Raw genomic sequence first — 27,820 nt, 5'->3', positions numbered from 1 at the left:
TCAAGCAACCCAATTTCCGAAATCAAATGACGCGGCTTCGCAAGGAATTTATTAATAATAATATGTACATGTTATATATTATGTATATACGTGATGATAACGAAATGTAAATTTTCCTGTCGAATGTCAATGTACTTTTTTTTATTGCTTAGATGGGCGGACAAGCTCACGGCCCACCTGGTGTTAAGTGATTACGGATCTCATAGACATCTACAACGTAAATTCCACCACACACCTCGAGATATGAGTTCTAAGTTCTCAGTTTTACAGTACAGATTATGAATAGATAGTGAATCTACTGAATTCAGCTCTATACAAGACTAAAGGTAGAAAATGTATCTGATGTGTGTGACTTTTTTTCTTTTCAGTTATCGAACTCATCCGTGATGTAGAAGGTGGTATTGACAATTATGTATCATTTGAAAGTAGCGATTTATCACTTCATCTAATAGGGAAGTAGTAATAAAAAAGAATATTATCCTTTAAATTTAGAACACTTAACCAAATGAATTTATATTGCAATACTGTGTTTTCACAAACGTTACTGCTAATTATTAAATGAAAATTCAATAATATAAAATAATTTCCGAACACAACCACAGAATACTTACTTCATAGTAAGTTGACTCAGAATGTACTCGTATATTGTAATAAGATACGAAGATATGACAGATTGTCAATTGTTACATATTTTATACTTAACTGATAATAAAATGTATCGTTACAAAGTTGTGTAACTTGTTATTAAGTGTGTAATCATTATCGCCTGTCATTTGTATTTTCAAGGAAGAAATAATTACTTAATCTATTTCAATTCAATCTGCTATTGGTGTAATAATTCAATTTATCTTAATAAAATATTAAAAGTGTGTCTCTGATTGTCAAAAATATGGATAGTATACGACCATGGCTTCCTCGGAACGCTACTACATTCAATATCCATCCATAGTAGTATCACAGTACTTTCATCTTCCATTTCTAAGGAATTTATAAAAGTGCCAACTCATACTCTTTATGCCTATCAAAGTTTTATTTGATTTTACATTATTTCACAACTATGCTTATTCTAAATGAATATACTACATGCTACTACTGCTGCCACAAAAATTAGCTAGCTACTTCTTACTAATTGATAAATCTACATGTAACCATTGCAGGTTTTACTTCAAGTGAAATTTGTAATCAACATATCATTTAGCCACAACACTATGGCATAACAATGTTGTAACAATGAAGATGGCCATCCGATCGCGTGCCGTCCGAGAAGCACTAATTAGTCGAATGATTTACATATTTCCTGTTAAAGAGCAGCTTAGATGTTGGTTTAGCTTCAAGATGACTTTTTTTTTATTGCTTAGAAGGGTGGACGAGCTCACAGCCCACCTGATGTTAAGTGGTTACTGGTGCCCATAGACATCTACAACGTAAATGCGCCACCGACCTTGAGATATAAGTTCTAAGATCTCAGTATAGTTACAACGGCTGCCCTACCCTTCAGACCGAATCGCATTACTGCTTCACGGCAGAAATAGGCAGGGCGGTGGTACCTACCGGCGCGGACTCACAAGAGCTCCTACCACCAGTAATTACGCAAATTATAATTTTGCGGGTTTGATTTTTATTACACGACGTTATTCCTTCACCGTGGAAGTTAATCGTGAACATTTGTTGAGTACGTATTTCATTAGAAAAATTGGTACCCGCCTGGGATTCGAACATCGGTGCATCGCTCAACACGAATGCACCGAACGTCTTATCCTTTAGGCCACGACGACTTCCATCTTAAAATTAAACTATTTACTATTAACAATACTCGTACTTATATCAACTATCGCAAAGGCTATGCAAATATTCATAAAATTTTACCTAATTGAATACGAATATTTCGTCTTTTCTGAGTTATAAACGCTTTAAAATAAATTACTAACCAAGGATAAATTGAAAAATATAATTTGTAGTAGTTTTAAAGGCACAAGAGAGCTTTATTGTAATTCGCAAAATTCTGACCAAAAGACAAATCGACTTGTAATAAAGAGTATTTCTAAGTCGATATTTTTTTTTTGTATGCCGATGTACCGATGTATTAGAACACTCTGGGAACGATAATAAATACATTGAGTATTCAACACTCGCTCAGCGAGCACGTTACTGTTAAAAATCCAGTTTTATCCCGTTAAAATTACGCTGATATTGCGTTAACGATGCAATACACTCTCGTAACTAGTCATAACAGAGTCACTAGTTGCACGACGCGACGCATAGTACAGTCCAGGAGCAAAACGCGGAAGGAAGTCTTATACCGCTTTAGAATACTAAGCACCTATTAAACGAGCGCCTGTCTAGCAATGAAGATTATATTGTATAAGATTAAAACGTCTTCCTACTACGTGTAATACTATAAAACCTTTTTATTATCACAACGAAAGGCAAAACGACAAAAAATCGACTGAGTGAAAGCCACTGGACGCCCACGCTTAATAAGTGGAATCAGAGTCATTTGAAATTAAAATACGTAGCACATGTCAATTACGTTCAACCGTAATAATTTATATTGTTACGGATAGAAAGTAAATAGGAGTACAAACACGATCCGTCCGCTAATAGTCAAGGGACCGTCACGCTTGTACGGAAGCTGTGACGTGATATCCTGATGCGGACGGAATTATTAACTCGTTTATCAGCTAGAAGAAAGTGAAAAGGGTTTCAGTAGCGTTCGTAAATTTATCGCAAGAGTAAATTTCACATGAGAGGACAACAGTAAAGACAAAAAAATATTCATCATCATCATCATCATCATCATCTCAGCCTGTCTTCTGTCCACTGCTGAACATAGGCCTCTCCAACTGATGTCAAAAACATTCAATCACCATATTGTTTTTATAAAAAACAAACTACCACAGAATGGCTTTGAAAGGCCTAAGCATAGGCAACAAATAATATTATTGTTACCGACACAATACAACACTATTGCGTAACAAAAATATGAATAAATGTATGTTAATTAAATACATAGCCAAGTAACGCTGTCATCATTGTGGGCTGTACATTAATTTCCAATGTGACATAACGCATTATAGAGCTCGCAAAGTCGCCGAGTAAAAGTGATCAGTATTGTTGTTGTGACTTACTTCCACTCGTACAGAAAGGTACGGGAGCCCCGTGACCAACGTTCTATTGCTAGCAAGGCATTAGATTACGATATATTTGGTTGTGCATTACACAAAAAGCACAGACAATCCCCGAGGACGTACGTACTAGTGTTTATTTTGAAGAATTTTTATTATTTAATAACAATATTTTATTACCATTGGACTCAAAATACTGGAATATATGTATGTCATTTTATATATATATATATATTTATAATTATGTTGTAATTGTGAAATATTGAGATTCGTCGAAAATAAGTAGTTGTGGCCTAAAGGGTAAGAACGTCCAGTGCATTCATATGTAGCGATGCACCGGTGTTCAAGTCCCGCTAGCAAGTACCAATTTTGCTAACGAAATACGTATTTGCACGATTGACTTCCACGTTGAAAATCATCGTGTAGTAGAAATCAAACCCGCAAAATTATAATTTGCGTAATTACTGGTAGTATGAGGTCTTGTAAGTCCGCACGGATAGGTACCACCACCCTGCCTATTTCTGCCGTGAAGCCGTAATGCGTTTCGGTTTGAAGGATGGGGCAGCCGTTGTAACTATACTTCATACATCAAGGTGGGTGGCGGCATTTACGTTTTAGATACTATGGGCTCCGGTTACCACTTAACACCACGTGGACCGTGAACTCGTCACCCACCTTAGTAATAAATAAATAAAGATCGTCTCATTTTCTCAGCATCAAAAAAGCTAAGCCGAAATCACTAGTCGACTCATAAAATTACGTCAAAAACGCTAACGTCATCATTTTTACAAACAACGTGGCCTCAGTAGCGCCGTCATATATACATATACATATATTTTGTAATATGAATTCGAAAACAATATATTTGTAATAAATACATCAAATTACGGAACAGTATTTTCTGGAAGTTTCTGGCGACTTAAAAAAAAAAGTTATCAAATTTATTGGACAACGAAACGACGTAAAACATAATGGAAAAGTTCTCGTAAACGCTATTTCAGGCTTCAGAAAACGTAATGTGCGCACGTTGTCATTAAAGGGCCAGTATACTCAGGGCTACGCGTAATTTGTAAACAAAGCAAAAATATTCTCTTTTAATGGCCTCACGTGATAGGTGAAGTCGACTATAAAAAATCTCACAAGTACATTTTCAAATGTTTATTTTATGGATTACAACAAAAGCATAAAGATAAAAAGATACGTTGTCTTTAGCTCGTCCGCGAGAAACTGGAATAGCCCCTTAGGCTACCAGCGAATAGGTAAAAAAAAAAGTTGTCTTAATAGTAAAAAGACGACTTAGATGCGAAACACTCTGGGGTACTCTTATTATAAGCTCGCTAACTTTCAAATTACGTAATGTTGGCAACGCGCGAAAAAGCCTTTTATTCAACTCACATTCTTAAGCATTTTTTTTATTTTTTTATAAGCATTCCATAATAGAAAATAAAAGGATCATTAAATTAAATTATGATATATAGTACGTTGACTCGACTGAACAAAAAAAAAACAAAACACTGCGACGACGGAGCTTATTGCATAAAACCGCAGACTTTTCTTTTTATCGAATCTAAAAACCACAAACGGAATTGTCTATTACCTTAGAGCTTAGCAATAATAACTAGCAGCACCTTCGCTAATATAATTGAAAACACAATATGTACAAGTTCTAAAATTCCGTAATAAAAACCTTTTAATTTAGTACGGTTAAATACTCTATACTAAAGTTATTTTTGTATTAGGAAAATGGAAGTAGTTTAATGACACAATGGTTTCCAAATGTCAAACACAATGCAGCGTCTAGTGCATAAACGTTCCACTCACAACGTCTACGATGTGGGATTCAAGATACTAGAGGTCCCGCAGTAGTCGAAATTCGACTATAATTAATTGGAATTGTAAGTTTGTACACTATTATGATTGTATTTTATACTTCTATAATCACAAATTTCGCCAAGACTACACTATCAAAATATTAACAAAGACAAAAAATATTTAATCTCAATTTGACAACAGACGTCAAGAACAAAAGTTTGACAATAAATAGTATGCATGCGTGTGTGCGTCAAATACATGGTATGTAGTGTGTGTAATGTTTTCTTTATTGATTTAATGATCTTTTATGCATTATTTAAAAAAAATATTAGCATTGTGCACTTCTTCTCTATATTCTCTATAAGTGTGGAAAATTTCATACTCCTCCGTCCGCGCAATTTTCGTAAAAAGGGATACAAAGTGTTTGCTTCACGTATTAATATATAGATAGTTTGGGTGTCCAAAACACAAAACATACCAAATTTCTTTCTCAAACATCAGACTGCGGTACCTCACTACCACGAAACCAACAAGATGATCAGTGTGCCTATTATATTATACACAGTCCAAAAACATTTGTAGACAATGATTTTATAACTGGCATTTTTTTATCTTGTCAGCAACTAGCAGCGCTTTGGATACAAAAAACCTTAAAAATCAAAGACGGTTTATGGTCTCCACAGATCTTTGTAGTATACATTTTATTATTTGATATGAAGCGCACTGCTGTTTAGGACACTATGCTAATGCAGAACTATTCAATTTACAATTACATAACATGTAAGATCATAACAATTGTTACTTTCTTTTTATTATAGCATCATTTCAACTGGAACTGAACTGACTGTTAATATTTTATTCTAAGACCTACCTTAGAACAGAAACACCTACTTAGTGGCACCGGACTGGCGCCAACTTACATTCTTGACTGAGCCCAGCATCAACTTTCATGAATAGTTAACTGACTAGTTTTAGTTCTAGTACTATACGACGCTTTGCAATGTAAACATTAAGAGATCGAACTCGACTTGAATATGTGAGAGATTCTCGCTTTATTGAACCACAGTAGAAAACAATGTTTAATTCATGGGTGAAGAGCATTGTTTTTCTGACGGTAGCATTTCATTTATTTATGACTTGAGCTGATCGGATTCGCATTTGGTACGGAGATATGGATCTACTTGGACCTTATCATTTTAGTATAGCGTATTAAAAGAAAAAGCGTTCTTTCTCGAGAATTATACGGGGGCACATTGTGAATTTATCATTAAACTTTGAATTAATGCGGGGCGGAATTCACGTTGTGATGATTATGAGCTCGATACCACTTCATAAGCCGTGGGCTCGTTCTGGGTGAGCGAGAAAGAAAAAATGTGTGGTGTCGTGGGACACCGGATAGGAACGAAGTTCCTTATTATTATTAATTTTTTTTATTGCCTTTGTAGGCAGACGAGCATACGGTCCACCTGATGGTGAGTGGTTACCGTCGCCCATGGACTTCAGCAATGCCAGGGGCAGAGCCAAGCCGCTGCCTACCACAAAAATATTATAAAACCTAATTATAAAAATAACTATACTGTTAACTGTTAGAAACGTTAACTATGCTGAGATCTTAGAACTTATATTTCAAGGTGGGTGGCGCATTTACGTTGCAGATGTCTATGGGCTCCAATAACCACTTAACACCAGGTGGGCCGTGAGCTCGTCCACCCGTCTAAGCAATAAATAAAAAATAAAAAAATATATTAATTTTAAGTTCTATTTGAGGTATAAAGAAAATAATTAATCGGGTATACATTGTTTATTATGGTTCTTTTATTGATAAAAAAAAAACTACTTTACAATTTTATCAACTTTATTTTATTCACAATGATTTATAAAAATATATAATAAAAGATATAATAAAAATATGTTATTTTTTGTACGTTATTACAAAGTTAAGTCGTACACTGTGTGCATTTCTAATTAAAATCTTTCCCGGTTAGGGTACCCCTCCACATCGTCCCATAAGGAATTTCGTTCCAAAAACTTTGCTGACGTTAATGGACGTGATAAAGATGGGAACAGACTATCAACCTACCTAAGTGACATAACAAACTGAATGACCATATCGCATCGCAAAATGTGATATATCATGTAATAAATACTCATACTTAAAAATTTAACGATACGTTAAACCAGCTCATAAAATGTTTACCATATCTCTCTAACTGTTCTGAATCGACAGTAAAATAAAACAATATTGTACTTACTTTTACGATCGCGCTCCTCAATACCAGTATGATCTCAACTTAGTTTTGCCTAATCGGTTTAAAATTAAATATCAAAGTCTGTTGGTTATTGCGACAAGGTCTACTAATTTTACCTTATTGTGATGTTTTTGTAATAATCATAAGGCCGAAGAGGCTAGAATTTTATAATGTTGATGGCGACCATAATTGTCTATCAAGCTATTGAATGCAAGAACGGATTCGCGACGCATACCACTTCTAGTTACTTCTACGCGCTACTATTATACTATCTTCACCAGTACCTACAGATATTAGTGGAAATAATACAACCAAAATAATTTAAGTTATTTAATACCAAGTTTAATTCAACTATCGCAATCTATGACCTTCCAATCGTAACTACAGAATCTTGTACTCAATCTTGTCACTAAAAATAACATAACTCAAAGGTTAACGTTTCCCTGAAGGTTGGTATGTAGGTGCATCATTAGTCGATATTGTGTTCGTATTTGAACTCATCAGAATGAATATTTTTCTTGATTTAATGTTAGGTATATTATAATAGTTTTATATCAATAACCTATTGACCGTGAAATTTAATTCTTGCATATACGATATTATAATTTGCTAAAGTCTCTATCGCTGACCACCCATGTAGTAGTTGCTTTGTTATACCACATGCTATATTCCAACGAACACCAATCCAAATCAATTAACATTCAAATTATTCTTAGCAAAACAGGAACTAATCAAAAACTACACACAAATCGGCTACAATGTTGTGTATGTTTTCTTATGATGGCACGTGCCTTGATTACAACAAACACTTTACAAACTGTTACAATACTGTAAACAAACGTGAGTAATCTTGCAGATATTTGTTAACATGATCTTACATTATACGATGTTCGTTCCTTTCTCGGTCGCATAGCTTATACGGCATTAGAATTCTACAGAGTTACACGAGGCTGTTCACGTGGCCAATACCGTCTTTACCATAAGGGCACACGGGACCCGTGCCCAGGGCCCCCATTCTCAGGGGGCCCCGAAAGACCGACAATTTCTTTCACACGTTTATTCTCAAAACATTTTTGTCGGGCACATTGCACTTTTTTCACAAATCAGTAATCAGAAGGTATTTACAAGGCATATACTATGACTATGATAGAAGATTTTGCTCAACAGAAATCCCGAAAAAAACCGTTATCGAAATCGTAACCAAAAAACCAGCAGCATTCTAATATCATTAATGACATATTATATCATACTGTATTTGATTACCTATAATAAATGGTCTCAAACTCAGTAAAAAATTGTGCTTTTTTTACTTTCCAAAAGGGCCTCAAATTCTTGTGTGCCCAAGGGCCCCATCCTAGTTTAAGACGTCCCTGCACGTGGCCCATCTAAGTTCTCAAGCTAATACAATGATTGTCTAAGCTTCGATGCTCCAATGCCAAGACACAATACTGGCCGGCGTCTATAAACTCTCCTTCATCGAGTCACGACTGTTTGACAGAGCGAATGAATGTTCAAACTTCGCCTGAAGTATGTGTTTTATTTATTGTAATGTGTATCGAATACTTCAGGTGGGAATACAATAAACAATGATAATGCAGTGAGCCGCAATAAACAACCTATGCTAGTTGACTGTGTACTCTTATTTGGTTTCATCTCATGAAATTTGCACACAATGTTTAGAAGCAGCGGTGTTTTGGTTTCGTGCATCATGCTATAGAACGATTAGCATATTCTTCGAGTATTTATTAAAAATGATAAATCCCAAATAAAAACTGTTCGCATTTTGACTTTGACTTCACGTACATGTGGATTTATATTTCACAGTATCTTTTATGCGAGTCGGGAGGCTTACAGAAACACGTAGATTGAAAGCCAAAGAATAACTTGGAATGGGAACGAATAAGTCTTTGTTCCTGAAACAATCGGGATGCTATAGTTATAGGTGGCTTTATAAATGAAACGTGGACGGATTCTCGGGAGTCGACCGTCCGAGACGCCTGTTTACCACACAGACCAATATTGACATTCTCATTGTCTACTAAACGACAGCTAATCTCTTTGTATGAAATGTTCTTTTGTGTGTTTGTAATATACGAGATTCTTTGATCACGTCGATTATATAGAGATTATTATATTGCAGAGCTATTTTTGAGGTAGACAATGCTCGTAACTTGAAAACGACGAAGGGAGATAAAAAAGGGAATTATTTTACACTCAACTGAAGCCAAATTGATTTCTATTTTGCTGTTTAGCTAATAATAAGAAAACATCCGTCCTATTAGTATTTTTATACCGTTCGCCTCTTCATTTCTAACTAAAGGATTGATTGTGGTGCACATCGAGAACTTTTTTTTATTTTTTATTGCTTAGATGTGTGGACGAGCTCACAGCCCACCTGGTGTTAAGTGGTTACTGGAGCCCATAGACATCTACAACGTAAATGCGCCACACACCTTGAGATATAGTTCTAAGGTCTCAGTATAGTCTCTTACCGGTACCTACGTCTATTTTTTCGACGAAACGTAAATTCCGGCTTAAAGGTACAGTAGACTCAGGTTGCACCTCTCCCATAAGTTCTGCAATTAATGCAACTAAGACTTTAACCCTAGAAATTCTGATAGCAGCTTTGACATTTGTGTTGCCAATTGACCACACCATTAACCACCTAACGTCGTGGACTCTAAACCCGTTTAAGCTAATTATAAATTAAAAAAACAAATTATTAAAAAATCTAATTAATTTACGTACATACTTAACCTTATTAAATAACTAATTACGTATCTAATAAATAAATGTTCAACGTAGAAATAATAAAATATTAGTTTAATTATTGCTCTTGCCGTGTGAAGATGCTCACGGACTATTTGCTGTTTACCGAAACCGTACCACTGCCACTACCCACCTTAAAGCCTCAGATGGCAGCCCCAACGATAATACATAACAACTGTCCCATCAAATAAACTATGACTGTTTCGTAACAGAAATAGGCGGGATGGTGGTACCTAACCGTAAGAGCCTACGATACCTTCAACAAGTCAACCTTTTTCTGCTTCAATAAATAATATTAAGGCAACATTTTTCAGTTCCAAATAGCCTGTTTCTTTCTCAGAAATGCTAAAGAACCAATTAATTAATCATACTACGGCACAACCGCTCACTTCTCAAAAGGGCTAACTAGTTTCGGCTTATAAATACTTATAAATTACTGGATCTGGGTACGGCCGATCTACTTTCGAGCAGTTTGTGTGCCGACGCAAGCGACGCTGGGGCACGCAACATTCACACAAGACAGCTATTGATAGAATGTTCATAGATCAACAGAAATGGAATTTAAACCTAAGCATCTAAAAAGATTTCTTTTTTGATATAAAATCATCGATGTCTTTTTAGCCGTCGTAAATGTATTCGAAATTTGAAAAAAATTACAATAAACAAAACAGACACGATATTAAATAGTAAGGTAACTGTAATTTTCATTCTAATAGTTTAAGGGAAAACGTTTGAAAACTACTGTCATAGTAGCAGCAGAACTCCCATTAGCTGCTTTTGTTTCAAAGAACAAGCATGAGGTAAAGCGCAACGATACTATACAACAACAATAATTAGAATTGTTTGTAAATGAATATTGTGTCCAATGTATATTTAAAGCGCTAGTAAACATTATTTTTTGCATCTAAGCATACCACAACCAGTTTTTTTTTTAATAATTGACTTAGCAAGTCTTACTACAGAGTAGTCTTCCCTTCCATCATTCCTCTAATTAATCAATAGTTGTCTGAAAGAGAACACTTCAATTATGGGATCCCTCAATGTTTCATCTCCTTATTATGTTTGTAATTTTCAAAACTAAACCATAAATCTTGATGACACGGCCCAATGATATGTTTTATCTGAGTCAATATGAGGCCGCTATCAACAGTGCTAAAACTACCCAAGGTCGGATCAGGTTTCGATATTTAATTTAGGTAGGTACAGAAACTGATCACAATGAAAATTAATTCTGAACAGAAACGGCACATTCGTAGGTTTCCACGAAGTTCAAAATTCATTTTTCAATTGCGTTTTTAACGGGCAACAAAGCAAACGTGACATAACCGGTTTGAAATAATTACCTTCATTATTATTTCAGACTTGGCTACGTTGACGCTAACGGCCTCATATTTTTAATCTATGATAGAAAGCGTCCATAAGAGACGGGAACGCGACACAGGAACTAAATGCAACATCTGGGCTGCACGAAGATTGCCCACACCTGGCCGTCGCTCGGCTTTTAATAGATTTCTCTTCAATCCTGACTAAGTTTATATGAAACTAGCTGTACCCGTCCGCTTCACTGGGCAATTCAAATTAACATTATTATTTCTCACCCCCACAAAGATTCTCATCATTAACGAACCCGCAACTGGTTTAGGGAGTCCAACACTCATATAAATATTAGCCTGTCCATTAAGTACATGTATTTTCTACATGGATACCAAGTTTCAAGTCAATCGGATGAATGGTTCAGTAGTTATAACGGAACATCCGTAAAAACCACTGTAGATTTATATACTAGTATAGATTATGACGTGAATGAATTACAATTTTAAATGTCATTTAATTTTGAAATATTCTCCTTAGATCACGCCAGTAGAATTTTTTTAACGTACTAAATCAATCATCGACAGTATTTCAAATCAAAATGAAGATAAAAGTAATATGTTTTTAAATCCAGTTTTGTTTATCATTAACTTCCTTGTTGCAGGGCTGGCCCCGAGGACAGCGGCGGCTGTGCGCTATAATGTGACCAGCGCAAGACGACTCCCCTCAGCCGTCAAGGTAAGCCTCATTCAAATGCATTTCTTAATCTATTTTATAAAGTAAAATAGATTTATAAAGTCTATAAATTTAATATATTTTTTATAAAAAAAATTTAAATTAGTTAAAAAATAATTTAAGTCTAAAATAGATATCTATCATTTCACCAGGACAGAGAGCACTGGCTCAGCCAGGAGGGGTGGGTGCTAATAGCTACCCAAGCGCCTGCAAAGGAAACCTAACAACTCAAGAGTAGCTGCTTCTCGAATGATCTTTTTTATATTACGTTCGTGAATATTCAAAATTAGTTTTAAAGCAGAGGGTCAGTGATTCTCTAGTTATTAAATCTGAACTGACATCGTGCAACTTCGACCTCCTCAAGCTTCTACTACCCCTACAATACGTATAGGCGGCGGCCCATTGTTATTTATTGATTTCAGGGGGTGATGGATGTACCTACCTCAAAGTATCGATTAGCTTTGTCCAGGTCCAAAATCAAGCATGAATTGGACTAGTTTCCTTGGACAAATATTCTTAACGTTTTCGGGACAAACAATGTGTTCTCCAAGAAGTGATTATCTTTTGATGCTTAAAGCACAGTAGCTAGTTAGTCTGTATCGGTTGCGTTGGAACCACGTCTGCACTTTTGTTATTTTAGGTATCCGTGCTTAATGCAAACACTTAATTGAAAATGAAATCGGAAGCTTTAAATAATTATTAAAAAAAAAATTACTATTCTTTGAACTTTCTTTTTTATTTACACGTGACCATTTCTTGTAACGGCTATTTTAGACTGTCTTATTATTTGTTAGATAAAATTGTACCTATTTATGGTACGTGCAATAAATAATGAATCGTTAAAGTACCTACAAATTTTTTTTGCGCCAAATTTAAAAATCATAACGTAACTCGGGGAATAAACTTAGTAAAATTTTAAACAAAGTATGCAACGTCTCCAATTAATGAGAGATGCATGCTATATATACAATTTAGAATAAAAACAGCCGAGTGCATGACTTTCGTATTTTCTCTAATTAATGATATTTAACAACATGTACAAAAAAAATCCATTACCCATCTTTTCTACAAAAAATTATAAAAAAGACACGATCTGATTGTTAGTCAAAACACATTAACGAATTAAGTAAGTAATAACCAATTTCAATTGTTCCAAAACGTAACTTTGTATCGTATTTATTTACGATAAAAAAAGTATTGAATAAAAGAACACAGAAGCTAGCACAGAATGTCGTTCCTCTCAAAAATATTGCGCGGGCTCTTGTTTTTAGTCACCGTATATTAAAATTTACTAAAATCACTTTTGAATTCGTCGCAACGCATGATCCTGCTTCACTGCGACCGTGAATCCATGAGTGATATATTGTTATTCACGAGCGAAATCTGTCGTCAGCGGCTTCCGTCAAAGTGGGCTGTTTCCTTTCCAAAAATACCAAGATTATATTCCGAACGCATCCGTCTCGATACGTTGAATATGGTTTCGTTTTTCATTCGCACGCTCATTACTGTCAGCCGTCTGTACTTAGTACTTATATCTAATACGACCGAAAATCAACAATCTTTTAATTTCAAACAATTCTTTACGAAGCCATTCTGGATCACATAAATGACATTGACACATGCAAACGAGTAATAAATACCGAAATTCGAATTCTACCGAAATGAGGTATGTCAATTTAAAAAGAAGAAAGCTTCAATTTTTTTTTATTTCAAAAATATATATTGTAATTTTAAGAAGTCTGTCCAAATGAAGTAACGTAAAAGAAAGTTCGTTGTATATTTTTATTAAAAATCGAACTTTAACAACACAAAAACCATTTCAACAGTAAACTAGAAAGTTTTAATACAACGTTGCAGAAGTAATTTTGATAATGGTAAGATAAATTGTGTTTATCAATAATAAAAAGGTAATGTTTTGACAGAGAACGTCGACTAATCATTAAAATGATTACATAATATGTGAGAAAGAAAGTGAATGAACAAATTAGCCTCTTTTTTTACTTAAATAACTTAAATACATTTTTACTTAAACAATTGTTGTCACATACTTCTGAGGCGCTCTAATACTCCACAAAATCTGCTAGGTTCAATGTGTTGTTGCAATTTAAAATTGGAGGTGTTTTTTAAGCAATAAAAGTTTTTCTAAGCAACAAAAAAACAAAAAAATTAATTTGATCATTAATTTGTTTTACTGTTTCTCACTTAAACGTAAAGTTTTACACATTCTTAGCTTTAACAGACAAACTGGTGGTAGGGCATGTTCTACTGGTCGTAGGACGTCTTGTGAGTCCGCACGCGTAGGTGCTACCTCTCAGCCTATTTCTGCTGTGAAGCAGTAATGCATTTCGGTTTGAAGGGTGTGGAAGTTGTTGCACTCTAAGAACTGAGTCTGAGAACTCACGTCTCAAGGTGGGTGGGGCATTTACGTTAATGATGTCTATGAGCTCCAGTAACCACTTAACAGCAGGTGGAACGTGAGCTCGACTACCCATCTTAGCGTTAAAAAAAACAACAAACACACCTATTGTAAAAAATGAAACTATGTATAAGGGATACGATATTATTGAAACTATTCAGAGTTCAAGACATATTTTTTCAGCAAATATTTAGTAGTGTGTCGCTCAATATCCAGTCTGAGGAAATAAAAAAAAACATTCTAAGAACAATCTAAGGTTGTTTCCTCTAACCACAGGAAGCGGAGTTAGCGTTTTTTCCATCCATAGTGAAATGAAAAAAATTCGCTATATATCCAACCTTGGCCTACAAACAGTTACAGGCAACATTTTCATAAATTCTCTTACGCTCATATTTTAATCCAAGCGCATTAATTCATATGGTTGGTTGGTACCAGGGAAGATGTGACGGAACTCGGTACAACGAAAAGTAGGAACGATAGTGAAATATCACATAAAACTTGTCACACTGTTTCATTATTTATCAGTAGGTCGGCCACTGATCTCGGCACACTTGTCCACGAGAGCTTAGCTTCCAATTACTCTTCACACCTATGGAGGCCAACACTTCACTAATTTGCAAGTACATTCTTACTCACGTTAACTAGACAATTAAATACTTTGAATAAAGTTTTTTAATCTTGACCTTTTCTCGATCATTTATTAATTTCAATTACGATCTCTTATTTAACGTAACAATACAATAATAATAATAACTGGGAACAAATCACGCACGATTATCCGGCCCCTGGGATTCTGTGTTATAGGCACCAGAGACTGACATATATACTTATATATATTTAAATGTATATGACGCAGTGACTGGTTTCATAGTGTTTTTAAAATGATGACGTCAACGTCGCTGACGCCATTCTCTTCATAATTATGATTGCCTTCCATAGTGAGAGTAATTAAGACTCACTTTTTCAATGAATTCCGTTATTGTATTTCGAGTGTACAGCGATAAAAACAGAGAGCTCCACCTCAGTCGGCTGCTCGAGTCGGAAAGTTTTGCGGGACAATAGTCAATCGCATTTATAATACAAAGTGGGGGTAGTCATGAATTCTCTTGAATACCGTATTAAAAAGTTGTTGACATGTGTAGCATTATGGAGACATATAACATTAAGTATTTTTAGTTAACTAAACAGTAACGTTGCGCTAATATATACATATATAGATAATAAACACCCAGATAAAAGCAAACAAACCTGTTCATCACACAATGTTTGCCCGATATCGGAATCGAACCCACGACCCTCGGCGCAAGAGTCAAGGCCGCTAATTACTACACAACTAAGTCAGTATAATAATTTAATTTTATAGTAACAACTATATAATAATTTAACAATAATGTAATACAATTCATTGCAAAGCAATTAAACATAATTAGATTCGTATCAACGTATTTTGATCCATTAACATCAAACAAACCATAGATAGATAAATAAAGCGATAGGTCCTGCTTTATTAAACTTCCGTTAGCAGCAGCAGCAGCTGCAGCAATAAAGCAGTTTATTAAACTGCTTTATTAAGCTTTATCAAAATAATAGACAGAACATGGTGCTCCTAAATTTTGACATGATACTAACTACTGAAAATTGCGAACGAAATAGTGAGCCATATTTGTTCTTTCGGAACGTCCGTGGACTAGTCTGAACATGGGGCGTATTCGGAAGCTACCTTCGTTTTCGATTGTGGGCTTACTACTTATTCATACTTACTAAGTTTATTCAACCTTAATAAGTTCCTCCTCCTCCTCGGGTCGTTTTCCTCATTACTGAGGGTCGTGACACCACCACTGCATCAGTTTCTCCCGTACGATTTCCCTCCATCTGCTGCGATCCTTAGCTTCATAAAGGGCATTATGGAAATTGATGTTTAGAGAAGATCGTATTTGGTCCGACCATCTCGTGGGACTGCGTCCTCTAGGACGTTTGCCATCTACCTTTCCTGTCACCATCAGCTGTTCAATAGTTGACTTACTGATACACAAAAAAAACTCCTTAAATCTTACTAAACTCATTCAAGCTTAATAAACTTACTCAAACTTAATAAGCTTCCTGAGTCTTACTAAACTCACTCAAGCTTAATAAGTTTACTCCATTTTAATAAACTTGCTGAAGCTTACTAAATTCACCAAAACTACTACTACTAACTCGTCAACGTAAATACTAATGCTAACCTTACCATCAGAACCCTACCACTAATTCCTATTCAGAGGTGACAATGTCAAGGTACCTAGGTAGGTAGTATTCCTAAATGGGGCTTACATCAGTTACATACATATATTTGTGTCGCACAAATGAGAAAATCTTAACTACTTTTATTTATTGCTAAGATGGATTGACGAACTCACGGTCCACCTGGTCTTAAGTGTTCATCGGAACCCATAAACATTAACCACGTAAATGCCGCCACTTACCATAAAACATGAGTTTCAAGTCGCATTATTTACAGTACAACCTTTGCCCCACCCTTCAAACCGAAACGCATTACTGCTTCACGGCAGAAATAGACAGGGTGGTGGTACCTACCAATGGGGGTCACAAGACGCCCTACCAATAACTGTGTAACAAAGCAAGAATTCCAGTACAAGTCAAAAAGTTTTACGGGATAGTTAGATCAAAACCAAGAGCTTTAACTAGTATCAAGTAAGTAAAACATTGTACGTAAGTAACATTGTTTGGTTGTTATGGACGTTAATTTACGTCGAAAACCCCATTCTCATGAGTGTTTGACTGTGACGGTCGTGACATTAAGCCGTGGTGACTATTTAACACCACATATTATAACGGTCACTAACGAATGACAAATGTTTCCTTTAATGGACAATACAATGAGTTTTACAACAACAAAAACAAAAAAAAACTAGTTTTACTAGAACAGTTAAGATGAAAACTGTTGAATTCCTTCGTTTTCAAATGGACCAATTTGTGCAACTAATGTGTAAATTAAAACTGTTTCTGTTAATAATGTTACGTGCAGTCTTGCATGCATTCCAAGTTTTAAGAACAAACATGAATTCTCTGCGTTGCGCTTATACAGGATGTACGGAAACCGAAACATTAATGAACTATTATTAGCCTAAGTATAAAAACTCGTTTTAATTAGTTCATATTTCGGGAAGTCGTGATATAACACGAAAACAGTTAGCAGAAAGTAGGTACAAACCGTAAATCCCGCGCTTTAAAAAATCGTTGTTTTGTTACATTGCTTGCAACGCACATAACACTGAGAGAAAGAAAACATGATATTTTAGGGTAATCGTGCTAGAAATCACTGGCACTATCATCTATCTGCCTTTAGTATCTGGAGTTTCGTCTTTAGACGTCTTAAGAATTAATTTTGCATTTTATTATTACTTTTAACGGAAAAACAATAAATAATTTAAGGATAACTAAACATTGAATGTTATTGTTTTATTTTTCGATACAAAATAAAATACCGTAACAGTCGTGTATTATTGCAAATACGGTCAGAATCGTGCACGTCCAGTTAGCACCCACCACTTTCACGAAGCTCATTGCTATTACCACACAATGGGCACTAATGGTCATCGAAACATGTGAATTCAGATGTAACCAGTCACGCATTTTCGTAAATCGTAGACGCCTCCAAACGAATTAACTTTTCAATGGCAAGGTCGACATATCAATTTAGCCGGACATTTATTTCTAAATTTATATATTGTACTTTTTGGCTTAAAAGCGAATCAGGAGATTTTTCTCACAAAAAATTTGACGTGGTTATGATTTTTTTATTCAAATTCTAGAGACACATATTTCTGGATGCCAAAAGGGTCGCTCTTCAACCGTAACAACGAAAACATACGGTCTTTTCTCTGCCCCTACACCGACTTGGATTTTTTTTTTAAATATTCTCAGCTAGGGTACTGTTTTTCATAAACCGTCTTTACCAAAAGCATGACAAAACCGCTTCAAGTGCGGCACTTGAAGCCAGAGTTCTAATTCTATCCCGATTGCAACACTAATTGAATTTTCTCTGCAAGCTTTCATTTCACTGAGCGTAGTTACTTTTATTACTATATTTATAAAGTCTACCTTTTCTTGCGTTGGACGCTCCATTCCGAGGACCACTCGAGTCAAATTGGCTACAAAGCTATTTGCGTACAGCCCTGTGCCGACACACCTTTTCCGCGACAGTTTTGTCTCGTTCTCGCATACATGTCAAGGTAGGGTTCAACATTCGAGGATTTGGTTCGCGCAGATAATAATACATCGGAATACCCAGCGTCTGTTTTATGTAAACAGAACGATCTCATTGAGTCAGACGTCTCGAGAATGTTAAAACATCATAAGCCAACGAGAGACTTTCTTTGCACCGGACAAACATTCATTGCTCACGTTTGCTAATGGCGTTCTTGTAGCAAGTTTTGTCTGAAAAATAAGATTCAATGAAGCAGCTATTGAAATACGGTCAATTCCCGCGAGTAGCTTCCGCGTGCGTTACTGCGCTTACGGCGTCTTTATGCGAGATCATTGCCAGATGCCGCCGATAGATCGCGACGGGGTCAACAGCCATTGCTCTTGTTTTACGCACTAAATGATTAAATCGGGTGAAATCGAACAAAAGCTATCATCAGTAAATATGACATCTTCACACCTAGCTTTAGTATATCCGTATAAATAAAATAAAATATAAAATTGTTCGCGATCATAGTATTTACGTCGGAATTATTACATTTCGATATGAACAAGTGCTCGTTACAGTATTATAATATACGAATAGTGAAAGGAATTATTTATTGGGCCTTGATAAAATATTTCGTAAACTCAGATAAGCTGTGCTTTGTCATACATATGGAGGCATCAAAAGACGATCTTACAAAATAATAGTATCTCCGACTATTAATCAGAAGATAGGTCAGTATACCTCACTGGCCTATCCGAACATTATGTGATTCTATACGTGCTTTCCTCACCTAAATTTCCTAGCTAATTTTCCAAATTTCTAAGTATACCTACTATACTGATAGACGTACCTACTGCGAGCCGGTATGCACGCATTATTTTCAGGATATACGCATCTAACACGTGTTACCGACTGCGTTCTACCATGTAAGAATGAATAACTCCGTGTTATAAATAATAAATAAAATTATAAAGTTATGGGTGATATGTTGTGAGGCCGCGCGCAGTAATTATCCACTGTCCAATCTATTCCTACCGCGAAGCTGACATGCGTTACGGTTCAAAAGATGGGACAGCCGTTATATAATTAAATTACGACTTACACTTCATAATGGGTGGCCGGCATTGACATAGTACTGGTATCAACATTATACCATGTGGCTAGTGCATTCGTGTCTATATAGAGCAATACGTTTTTAATAACAACAATTATCGACTATTCAATTGAAACATGAAATTTATTTAGGCACGTGAAAAAGCAAGGACGGTCTAGCAAATATAGTGTAGACCATCATTAAGTTGCTTTCGCTTTTTCAAAGAATAAAGGACTTCAAGGTTAGGCATTCAAAGTATTTGGACCATACTTTGATCCGTTTTGAACTCTTTTTTTTACGACGAAACCAAAATGCTTTTTAAAGCCTAGTGAGTGGTCAGGTCAAGGATTTCTGTATCCCGATGTTGCGGAAAGTTTTCGGCCAGAAACATAATTTGTACCCGAGTGAATAAATATCTTGTATGATGTGTAGAACCTTCGACTGTCAATTCACCTAATTTTATTGTCCTCAGGTGTTTGCGATGTGGTACACGTGGACGACGTTATTACTGGTGTCGTGCGCACTAGTGGAAGCGGCAGAAGTCGAGGTGACTACTACTGAGACCGTGGTCCCGGCTGTGGTCACAACGACTAGGCCGCCACCACGTACCCTCGACCGCCTCGCCGCTGAACTCGCATGGAAATCCTGGCTTCAGAGTCCTGAAAGCGGTAACCCAAATGCGCCGCGGAGGAGAATAACTACAAAATCTCTGTTCATAACTCCCCTCGTTTGTCCGAAAGGACAAAGACTGGATGGAAACGGTTGCGTTCAGGTAAATTCATAAATTAACAATCGCAAAATTATTTAATAGTGAAATAGAAAATCGTCATTTTCTTCGTCATTTCTTTTCATAACTATTTTTTTATTGCGCGAATGAGTGAACGAGCTCATTGTTTACCTGGTGTAATGCCATGCCTTGTTCCGGTTTGAGCATTGAGACAGCAATTATACAATACAATTATTATTAAGAGTTCGACTCAATGTCTCAAGGTCTCTGGGCTTTCGTAGCCACTTAACACCGAGTAGACCCTAAGTGCGTCCACCCATCTAAGCAATAAAAAAACGCTACTGCCCATTCTCAAATGAATCCCTTACTCGCATTTTACGACACCCGTGGGTAGAGATGAGATAGAGCTGAAATAATCTAGGCCGACACCATAAAGCCATGAGCGTGTTTTGTTAACTAATTATTCTTCTTGTTATTATTCCAGACGGTGACTGTTAATAAAGATGAACACGAACGCATCCTGCTAGAGGAATTGAACGCACAGTTCAAGCCAACTTTAAGCGGAGATGTTACTTACTATGACAACTATGACGAAAACGAACCTGGCCCATTACAGCTCTCTATTCCTATAGGATTGGATCCGCTGGCTGCACCTCTTCAAGGCCAAGGGCTATCGGATCAGGTTAGCAGCAATCAATATTTTCTATATCTTTATTAGAATTAATCATCGTTTAATTATTGTAAGATTGTATTGTATTGGATTCGAAGCAGTTATATTCATATAACTAAGCAATAAAACTAGATAATTATCAACTAGAAAAAGTAAATTTTTGGGGGCTAATTTCGATCAATCATCATGAGGTTGACATGAATGTCTTTATACAAGATTTTAAAATAATTAATTTCGATGAGCAGTAATTTGCTGTATGTAGGTCGATAAATAGACTAAAGTTATGAAGGGAACCAACGCATCTGACAATTTTCACTAAGAATTTGATTTTATTTAAAGTATTTGTGTTGTTACTTATATTTCTGACAAATAAGTGTTCTAGACATTTTCATTTTTAACAAATGGATGTTTCCTTTTTAGGCTTCACAAGGCAGCCATGACAATATCAACAAGAAAGATGGGAATAAGCCAGTCTCAGACGCCAGCATTGAAGCTGAATTAGAACTGCTAAAACTACAACACTCGCATAACGACACTAGTCTGCCAGACGGTGCAGGTGTGTTGAATCATAACGTATTGACTAATTTCCACTTCGCGGAGAAACCCAAACGTGATAGCCCACTGAACGCTACCGAAATAGAAACTATCAATAATATGGCTGACCAAGGTCAAAAAGAAGTTGTATATGGACACGTTAACATTGATCCCATACTTTACGGAAACCAACAACAACTAACGGATAGTACTAGCAAGAAAAATGATATACCAAAAACAGACACTTTGGAAATCAATACAAGTACAGAAAGTAATTTAGCTTCCAACACGAAAGAAGAACATAAGCAGACCGACGTTAAAGTAGCGTCACAAACACAGCAAGTTTTGTCTAAAAACGGAGAACAATCTAAACTTAACCCTGAAAACGACTATTCTGATATTGGTGAGGCTATAAAATTGATTAGTCGATACGCAGAAGTGACGACTGACGATAATTTTTCCAAAGATCAAAAGAATCAGCAATTCAAAGAGGAAGGTGTACTAGGAACACGTACTAAACTACAACATCGTCGTAACAGGCCACAGTCAGGAAGCGCTGAAATATCGTTTGGTCCATTATCAACAGACATAGCGCACAATATACCTGACCGAGAGAAGTTTGTTAATAAAGGTATTATATACCGCTACCCGTGGCCAAACCAACAGTTTCGCTCTCCTCCGCCCGGTTACCCCTTCCAACAACTTCAAGATTATTGGCCGGGACAAAACAAACTTGGGGGGGTTTACAATGGACACGAAAACCCACGACGTCATCATCATTCTTACCCTCATAACTTTAGACCTCGCGAATTCGGAGTATATCCTGGAATGCAAGAACCATACCCTGAACAACTGAGGCGGTACATTCATAGAGTAGTACAACATCATTCAAACCCACAAAGATCTCACGACAGCCAAGATCTCTATAGTCTCCTTGGACTCAGGCACTGGTTTAGTAGTGAAGACACTACGAAAAGATAGTTTGCTTCTTCAAATAGTTAATTCGATGTTACCCGACGACATAATATAATGAATGCTATGGATCAAGTTATTTCTCTAATGATTAAAGTAACTTATAGTTTGTACTTAAATATAAATTTACCCGTTCTCTTGCATAGGATTGGTGATATAATCGATAGAACTAACAATGTAAATTTTCATTTAAACATTATGACCCTGGTTCCTATTATTAATACCTGACTGTAACTGTACCGTAACATTTTGTATGTAAACATTTTGCAGGTTCAAGTTATCCATAGCTTTCATTAAATTAAATTATTTATTTCAAAGCCAAATATTACAGTCATAGTTCTTTTTTGTTAAGTATTTTAAGTTATGTAAATATTTTCTCCTTTGTTTTATTTGCTACTGAAGTTGTTCACACAATATAGTATTATCGTTGTTTTAATTATGTTAATGTAAATTTGTTCTAAATAATCACTGATTGATATTTATTCGATATAGATTTTATTGTTTCCTTTTACAGTTAGGCACGTCTATGATTAGCTTGCCTGTAGCCAATTGATGTTTTCAAATGTACAACCTTGATAAATTACTTATTTGCTCTGTGAAAATCAATTCTGTTGAATTATTATGTACCTAGATTTAGTAACTAAATGCTTCCTTGTAACATTAAATGCTTCGGACATTGTTGAACCCACCTAAATTTACATTTGGATCTTAAGAGTCGTGCAATAGATTTACACGATCTATTTCTTTAGAGCTGAATACAAACTTGCCTTGAATTATAAGCAAAATGTACACATTTAATAAATAACTTGCAGGTTTTCTTATCTGCATGGAGGACGTAAATGTAGCTTACAATAAAGACTACGCATTGAGACGCTAACGTAAGGGCTGGATACCTAAAATACCGAACTATAAATAAACATTAACGATCCCACCAAAGCTTAGTTTAAGTTAGTTTTATCAAGTATTAAGCTTCAATTTAGAATATAGAATTGTTAAATGTATTTTTCTAAATAAATATCTAGTTATGTATACCTACTATTTTGATGATTTTATTTTCAATTCAAAGTTTTCAATTTAGCACATTTTGCTTTTATATTTATCTAAAAATATATTATCCATTATTTAATTTTAACCAATGTTATCTACTTTTCAAACCTCTCAACACTAAATCTTTATAAAAATTGTTTAGTGCCAATATGTGTGGTGAATGAAAACTCATTGAGATAGGTATTTATATTCTAAAACCAGTGTGTAGTAAAATAGCAAATTGGTTAGTGCTACTTTAGTAAAATTTCATCGGCTAACTACCTATGTGTTATATTTATTATTCGTTAATTTTAAGTACAAAAATTATGTGCTTTATGTGGACTAAATAAATTATAACATTATATTAATTAATCATCAACTTTAGTAAAATGCTGATTATTGAATATGAAACCTAAATTAATTCACTTATAATTAATTACTTATTTTGTGTATACTATTCTACATTTCATTGATAGGTTTAATACAAAACAAAGAATACTTTAGGAACAGTCATCATACTATATAGAAAAATATAATTACTAATAATATTTCTGAATTTCAATGAATATTTAAATCATGATATTATATGCCAGTATTTAATTGTAAATAAATGTGTTGAATTAAAATGAAATCTAATGAACTCGTATTTTCATTATATCTCCATAAATCAAACAAGTAACTTATTTATAAGATGTTTTATTTAAAAAAACGTATTTATCAATGCTTCAATAAAATCATATTGAATTCTTGATACTACATTTAAAATTAAGGTCTGTTCTGTCTGTTCATCAAGTTGTACAACAAATTTTTCTGATCCTGCACATATTTCATTAAATTTGAGTGGAAGCTAAGATGACTTTGGACTAAAATTGCTATTTATGCCATAAACAAAAAAACTGATACTGATAAAGGCAGCAATAATTGATCTTAATAGGCATTTACTCTATATCATCACAGCCCACAAAAATGGAAGCCGTTTGATACTAAACAGAAAAAAGCTGGGAAAACACTACATAGAAAAAAACGACTAGCAACACAATAATCTACTTACATTCAAGTCATTTGTACAAATTATCACATACGCAGCATCATGAAACTTACTTCTTTATCTACATAATTACACTAAGTAATACAATGAAAAATTTCAAATAATACACTCATTTTTCTCGATCAACAAGAACAATGAATCTCAGTTATTCAAATATGTGCAAGAACAGACATGTCTCATTATGTTTAGTTTTTTTTAAATGTTTTTAATTGATTTTTGTTGGTGAAATGAACCATCTTTTTTTCTGCATCTGAATATTAACAAATACTTTTCTTTTTTTATGAACAAGTAAGTACTAGTAGACACAAAAATATTGTTCCAAATTTTAGTAACAAATATTTTCATCTGAATTCATATATTTGAATGCTGTGTTCAGGAACATGACTTAAAGTCAATGACTGATACCTGAAAATATAAAAATAGTTATTAGAGTTTATTAGTTGTTTAAATTCCACTTGATTATTTTGTGCAGATGTTACTTGTGAAGCTTTTCCTTATAGTTATCCTACAATTTCGAATTAAAAATTAAGCAATAACAAACAAATGTGAAGGTATTTAAAAAAGTTCTTAGCAAATGAAGCATATGGAATGTACTGGTATTCATTTAAATTAACCATTTCCATTCCCAGTTGTATATGGCAAATTGACTCACATTACACAAAAATATGACCCAGCATTAAAAACACAGCACTTTATATAGCTGAGCTGACTGAATATTCAGAAAATTAAAAGATATAATCCTGTGTCACACAAACCACAATCACTATTCTCCAATATCTGTCATCATGTGACATCACATTATTATCTGAACAAACTCTGACCCTATTTCCTATGTTGAATATTACTGATTCAGTATCTTTCAAAATGCTTAGGTATCTACTGTACTGTTTGAGGTGAATATAAACCTATTATTTGCTATCACTCCTGTGTGGTATTACTTTGAGGACATATGACATCTGTAATGTACCTAAGATGTTAACTTGGCTTTGCATTAATAACAACTTACATTGCAGTGACGATAAGTTGTAACCAAATTGAAACAAGCTATTATATTATTATATTATATTATAGTATATTGGCCCAAGAGCAGGAGTGGATTAAAGTTTACATTTAAAAAGTTACGTTAACAAATATATACAATAAATTCAAAGTGAAAAAATAATTTGTACAAAAATATTTAAATTTATCCACCTCTTTCTATCTTTTATAATTACCAACGACAGTAAAAGTTTACAGTTTACAAGTACAGTATAATAATGTTATCAACTAATGAATAAAAATTAAATTATGTAGAACACGAATATTATTTTCGAGTGAATTCATAGTATCTTAAATTTTCTAAATTTAGTCTAATAATAATTTCTTAATCATATCTTCTAATAAACTTATTAATCTTGCATTTATATTTATAGATTTTTTTAAAAATGAAATTGTCATAACTTACCATTCTGAGCTCCGGTGGTAATAATATCCTTCTATTGTGGCTGCAGACTTATGAAAACATATATAATAAAAACCAGCAAAAGAAGCACCATTTATATCCTTTATTGTATGATCCGGAACTAAAAAATGTTCTTTCCATCTCATAAACACATAATCAGCCTTTGCTAGAGACTCATAATCAAATGAATCCGAGTTGAAAGTCTTTAAATATGGTACAAATAAGTCAAATTTACTCTAGAAAGAAATAAAAAGAAACAAATTTAAACAGTCCTACAAACGATGTTATTAAAGTGTTTTTATTATAAAATTAGATAACTACACTTACCCAATGTTTCCTATCAACATCTTCATCAGCGTCCCATTTTCTTGTTAGAAAGGGATATTTGGATGAAATTATTTCACCATCAAAGAATGTTGTGAGTGTTGGAAATTCCTCTGTTAAACCTTTTATTTTTAAATATCCACAAAGGTATGAATTTTCTTCGTCTACGTGCTGTAAAAATAAGTTACATAAGTTTCTAAAATTATATACTTTAACAAAAATTTAATAAGCCTTTGAGCCCCATTTGTTCAAAACATAGATGTCATTGCTAAGTCTTAAAGTAATTACTTTATAAACTTTTACAATTACATCCACAGAAACACGATAAAATATTGTTTATCAATATTGCGTACTTTGTTATTGTGACTAACCTGCAAAACTACTTCGACTTCATAAGAGTTGCCTTTACTTTTTTGATGTCCTTGAAATTTAGAGCCGTTGTAAAGGAGGGATTTTGTCACACCAGGTTGTTTTGAATTAGCTGGTGGAGGTGGTGTAATGTCTACTTTCACTGGCATTATTTTTCCATGAGACGATGACCTAGCTCTTGTAAATGTGACAGTTGCAGAATTGAGCGATGAGTAGGTACCGTGACAGACAGTAGTTACGCTAGCCTTTCAATTCTATCTAAATTTTTCGCTTATTGATAGAACATATGTTTTACATGATGGTTGTACGATTACAATAAAAAGGTAAAAACAGATATGCTGGGGATCTTTCACATCACTTAGACTTAGTGAAAGTTAGGAAACAAACACCGCAAATAAAATTTCTACTTGAAAGCCAGGTGACAGTGATTTTGTAGTAGTAGTTCCGTCTTCCAATAGCAAAGGCGAAGATATCACACCACAGAGCCTTTAGGAAATATGTTTAATGTATAAGTATGTATTTTGTTATACATATATTATAAATATATATAAATATAGATAAGTGAAAAAGTTATATGGATGAAATGAGGTGAAAATAATTTAATTGAGACTAATTAATGAAGATGAAATTAAATGAAACAGGACGAGAGAGGATGAAATAAAGTCTCATTAAAATGGTGGTTACAAATACACAAAATTTAGCGGGCTTTTAGAAAGAACCCGGAAAGCAACATTTTCATTTTTCCGCATTCATAAGTGCATAAATAACAATGCACACATAATAAACAGCTAATATACCACTGTTATTACATGTGTAAGCCTGACCAAATACTAAAATAACAAAACAAAACAATTCACATAATTTCGGTCCTCACGTTCCCGCCAAAAAATCAACTGAAGTCAGTAGTGATTTTCGTTTCATCAACTGACATCTCGTACTTCATAGTGAGTTGCAATATTCACGCCGTGGTATTTAATAGTCATCATCATCATCAGCCCACAAACGTC

General features: G+C 34.6%; 2 protein-coding genes and 1 long non-coding RNA gene across 3 annotated transcripts in view; 1 reads left to right on the top strand and 2 right to left on the bottom strand.

Moving 5' to 3' along the window:
* LOC149501152 (uncharacterized) overlaps positions 1 to 9,663 on the bottom strand; it is a 171,976-nt gene extending 162,313 nt beyond the window's left edge. Inside the window, exon 1 of the long non-coding RNA XR_016324502.1 lies at positions 9,533 to 9,663. This is a non-coding gene — a long non-coding RNA (uncharacterized LOC149501152). The remainder of the gene's footprint in view (positions 1 to 9,532) is intronic.
* The window catches only part of LOC114240689 (uncharacterized), a 48,237-nt gene extending 24,222 nt beyond the window's left edge, over positions 1 to 24,015 (top strand). The window contains exons 2-5 of the mRNA XM_028171332.2: positions 11,931 to 12,004; positions 20,175 to 20,474; positions 20,914 to 21,111; positions 21,520 to 24,015. Coding sequence (XP_028027133.2) covers positions 20,184 to 20,474; positions 20,914 to 21,111; positions 21,520 to 22,614 — 1,584 coding nt within the window. The 5' untranslated portion in view covers positions 11,931 to 12,004; positions 20,175 to 20,183 and the 3' untranslated portion in view covers positions 22,615 to 24,015. The remainder of the gene's footprint in view (positions 1 to 11,930; positions 12,005 to 20,174; positions 20,475 to 20,913; positions 21,112 to 21,519) is intronic.
* A 296-nt stretch (positions 24,016 to 24,311) lies between these two features.
* On the bottom strand, positions 24,312 to 27,295 carry LOC114240688 (glucose-induced degradation protein 4 homolog). Its single transcript, XM_089734349.1, has 4 exons — positions 26,816 to 27,295; positions 26,448 to 26,615; positions 26,124 to 26,356; positions 24,312 to 25,084 (listed from the first exon to the last, which is right to left on the bottom strand). Exons 1-4 carry the CDS (start codon positions 26,960 to 26,962, stop codon positions 25,021 to 25,023), a joined length of 612 nt encoding a protein of 203 aa, XP_089590475.1. The 5' UTR covers positions 26,963 to 27,295; the 3' UTR covers positions 24,312 to 25,020.
* Between the last annotated feature and the right edge of the window lie 525 nt (positions 27,296 to 27,820).

This window comes from Bombyx mandarina, chromosome 17 (assembly GCF_030267445.1).
Source record: "Bombyx mandarina strain Sakado chromosome 17, ASM3026744v2".
In the NCBI taxonomy this organism is placed as follows: Eukaryota; Metazoa; Arthropoda; class Insecta; order Lepidoptera; family Bombycidae; genus Bombyx; species Bombyx mandarina.
This window is presented reverse-complemented; position numbering and strand designations above follow the sequence as displayed.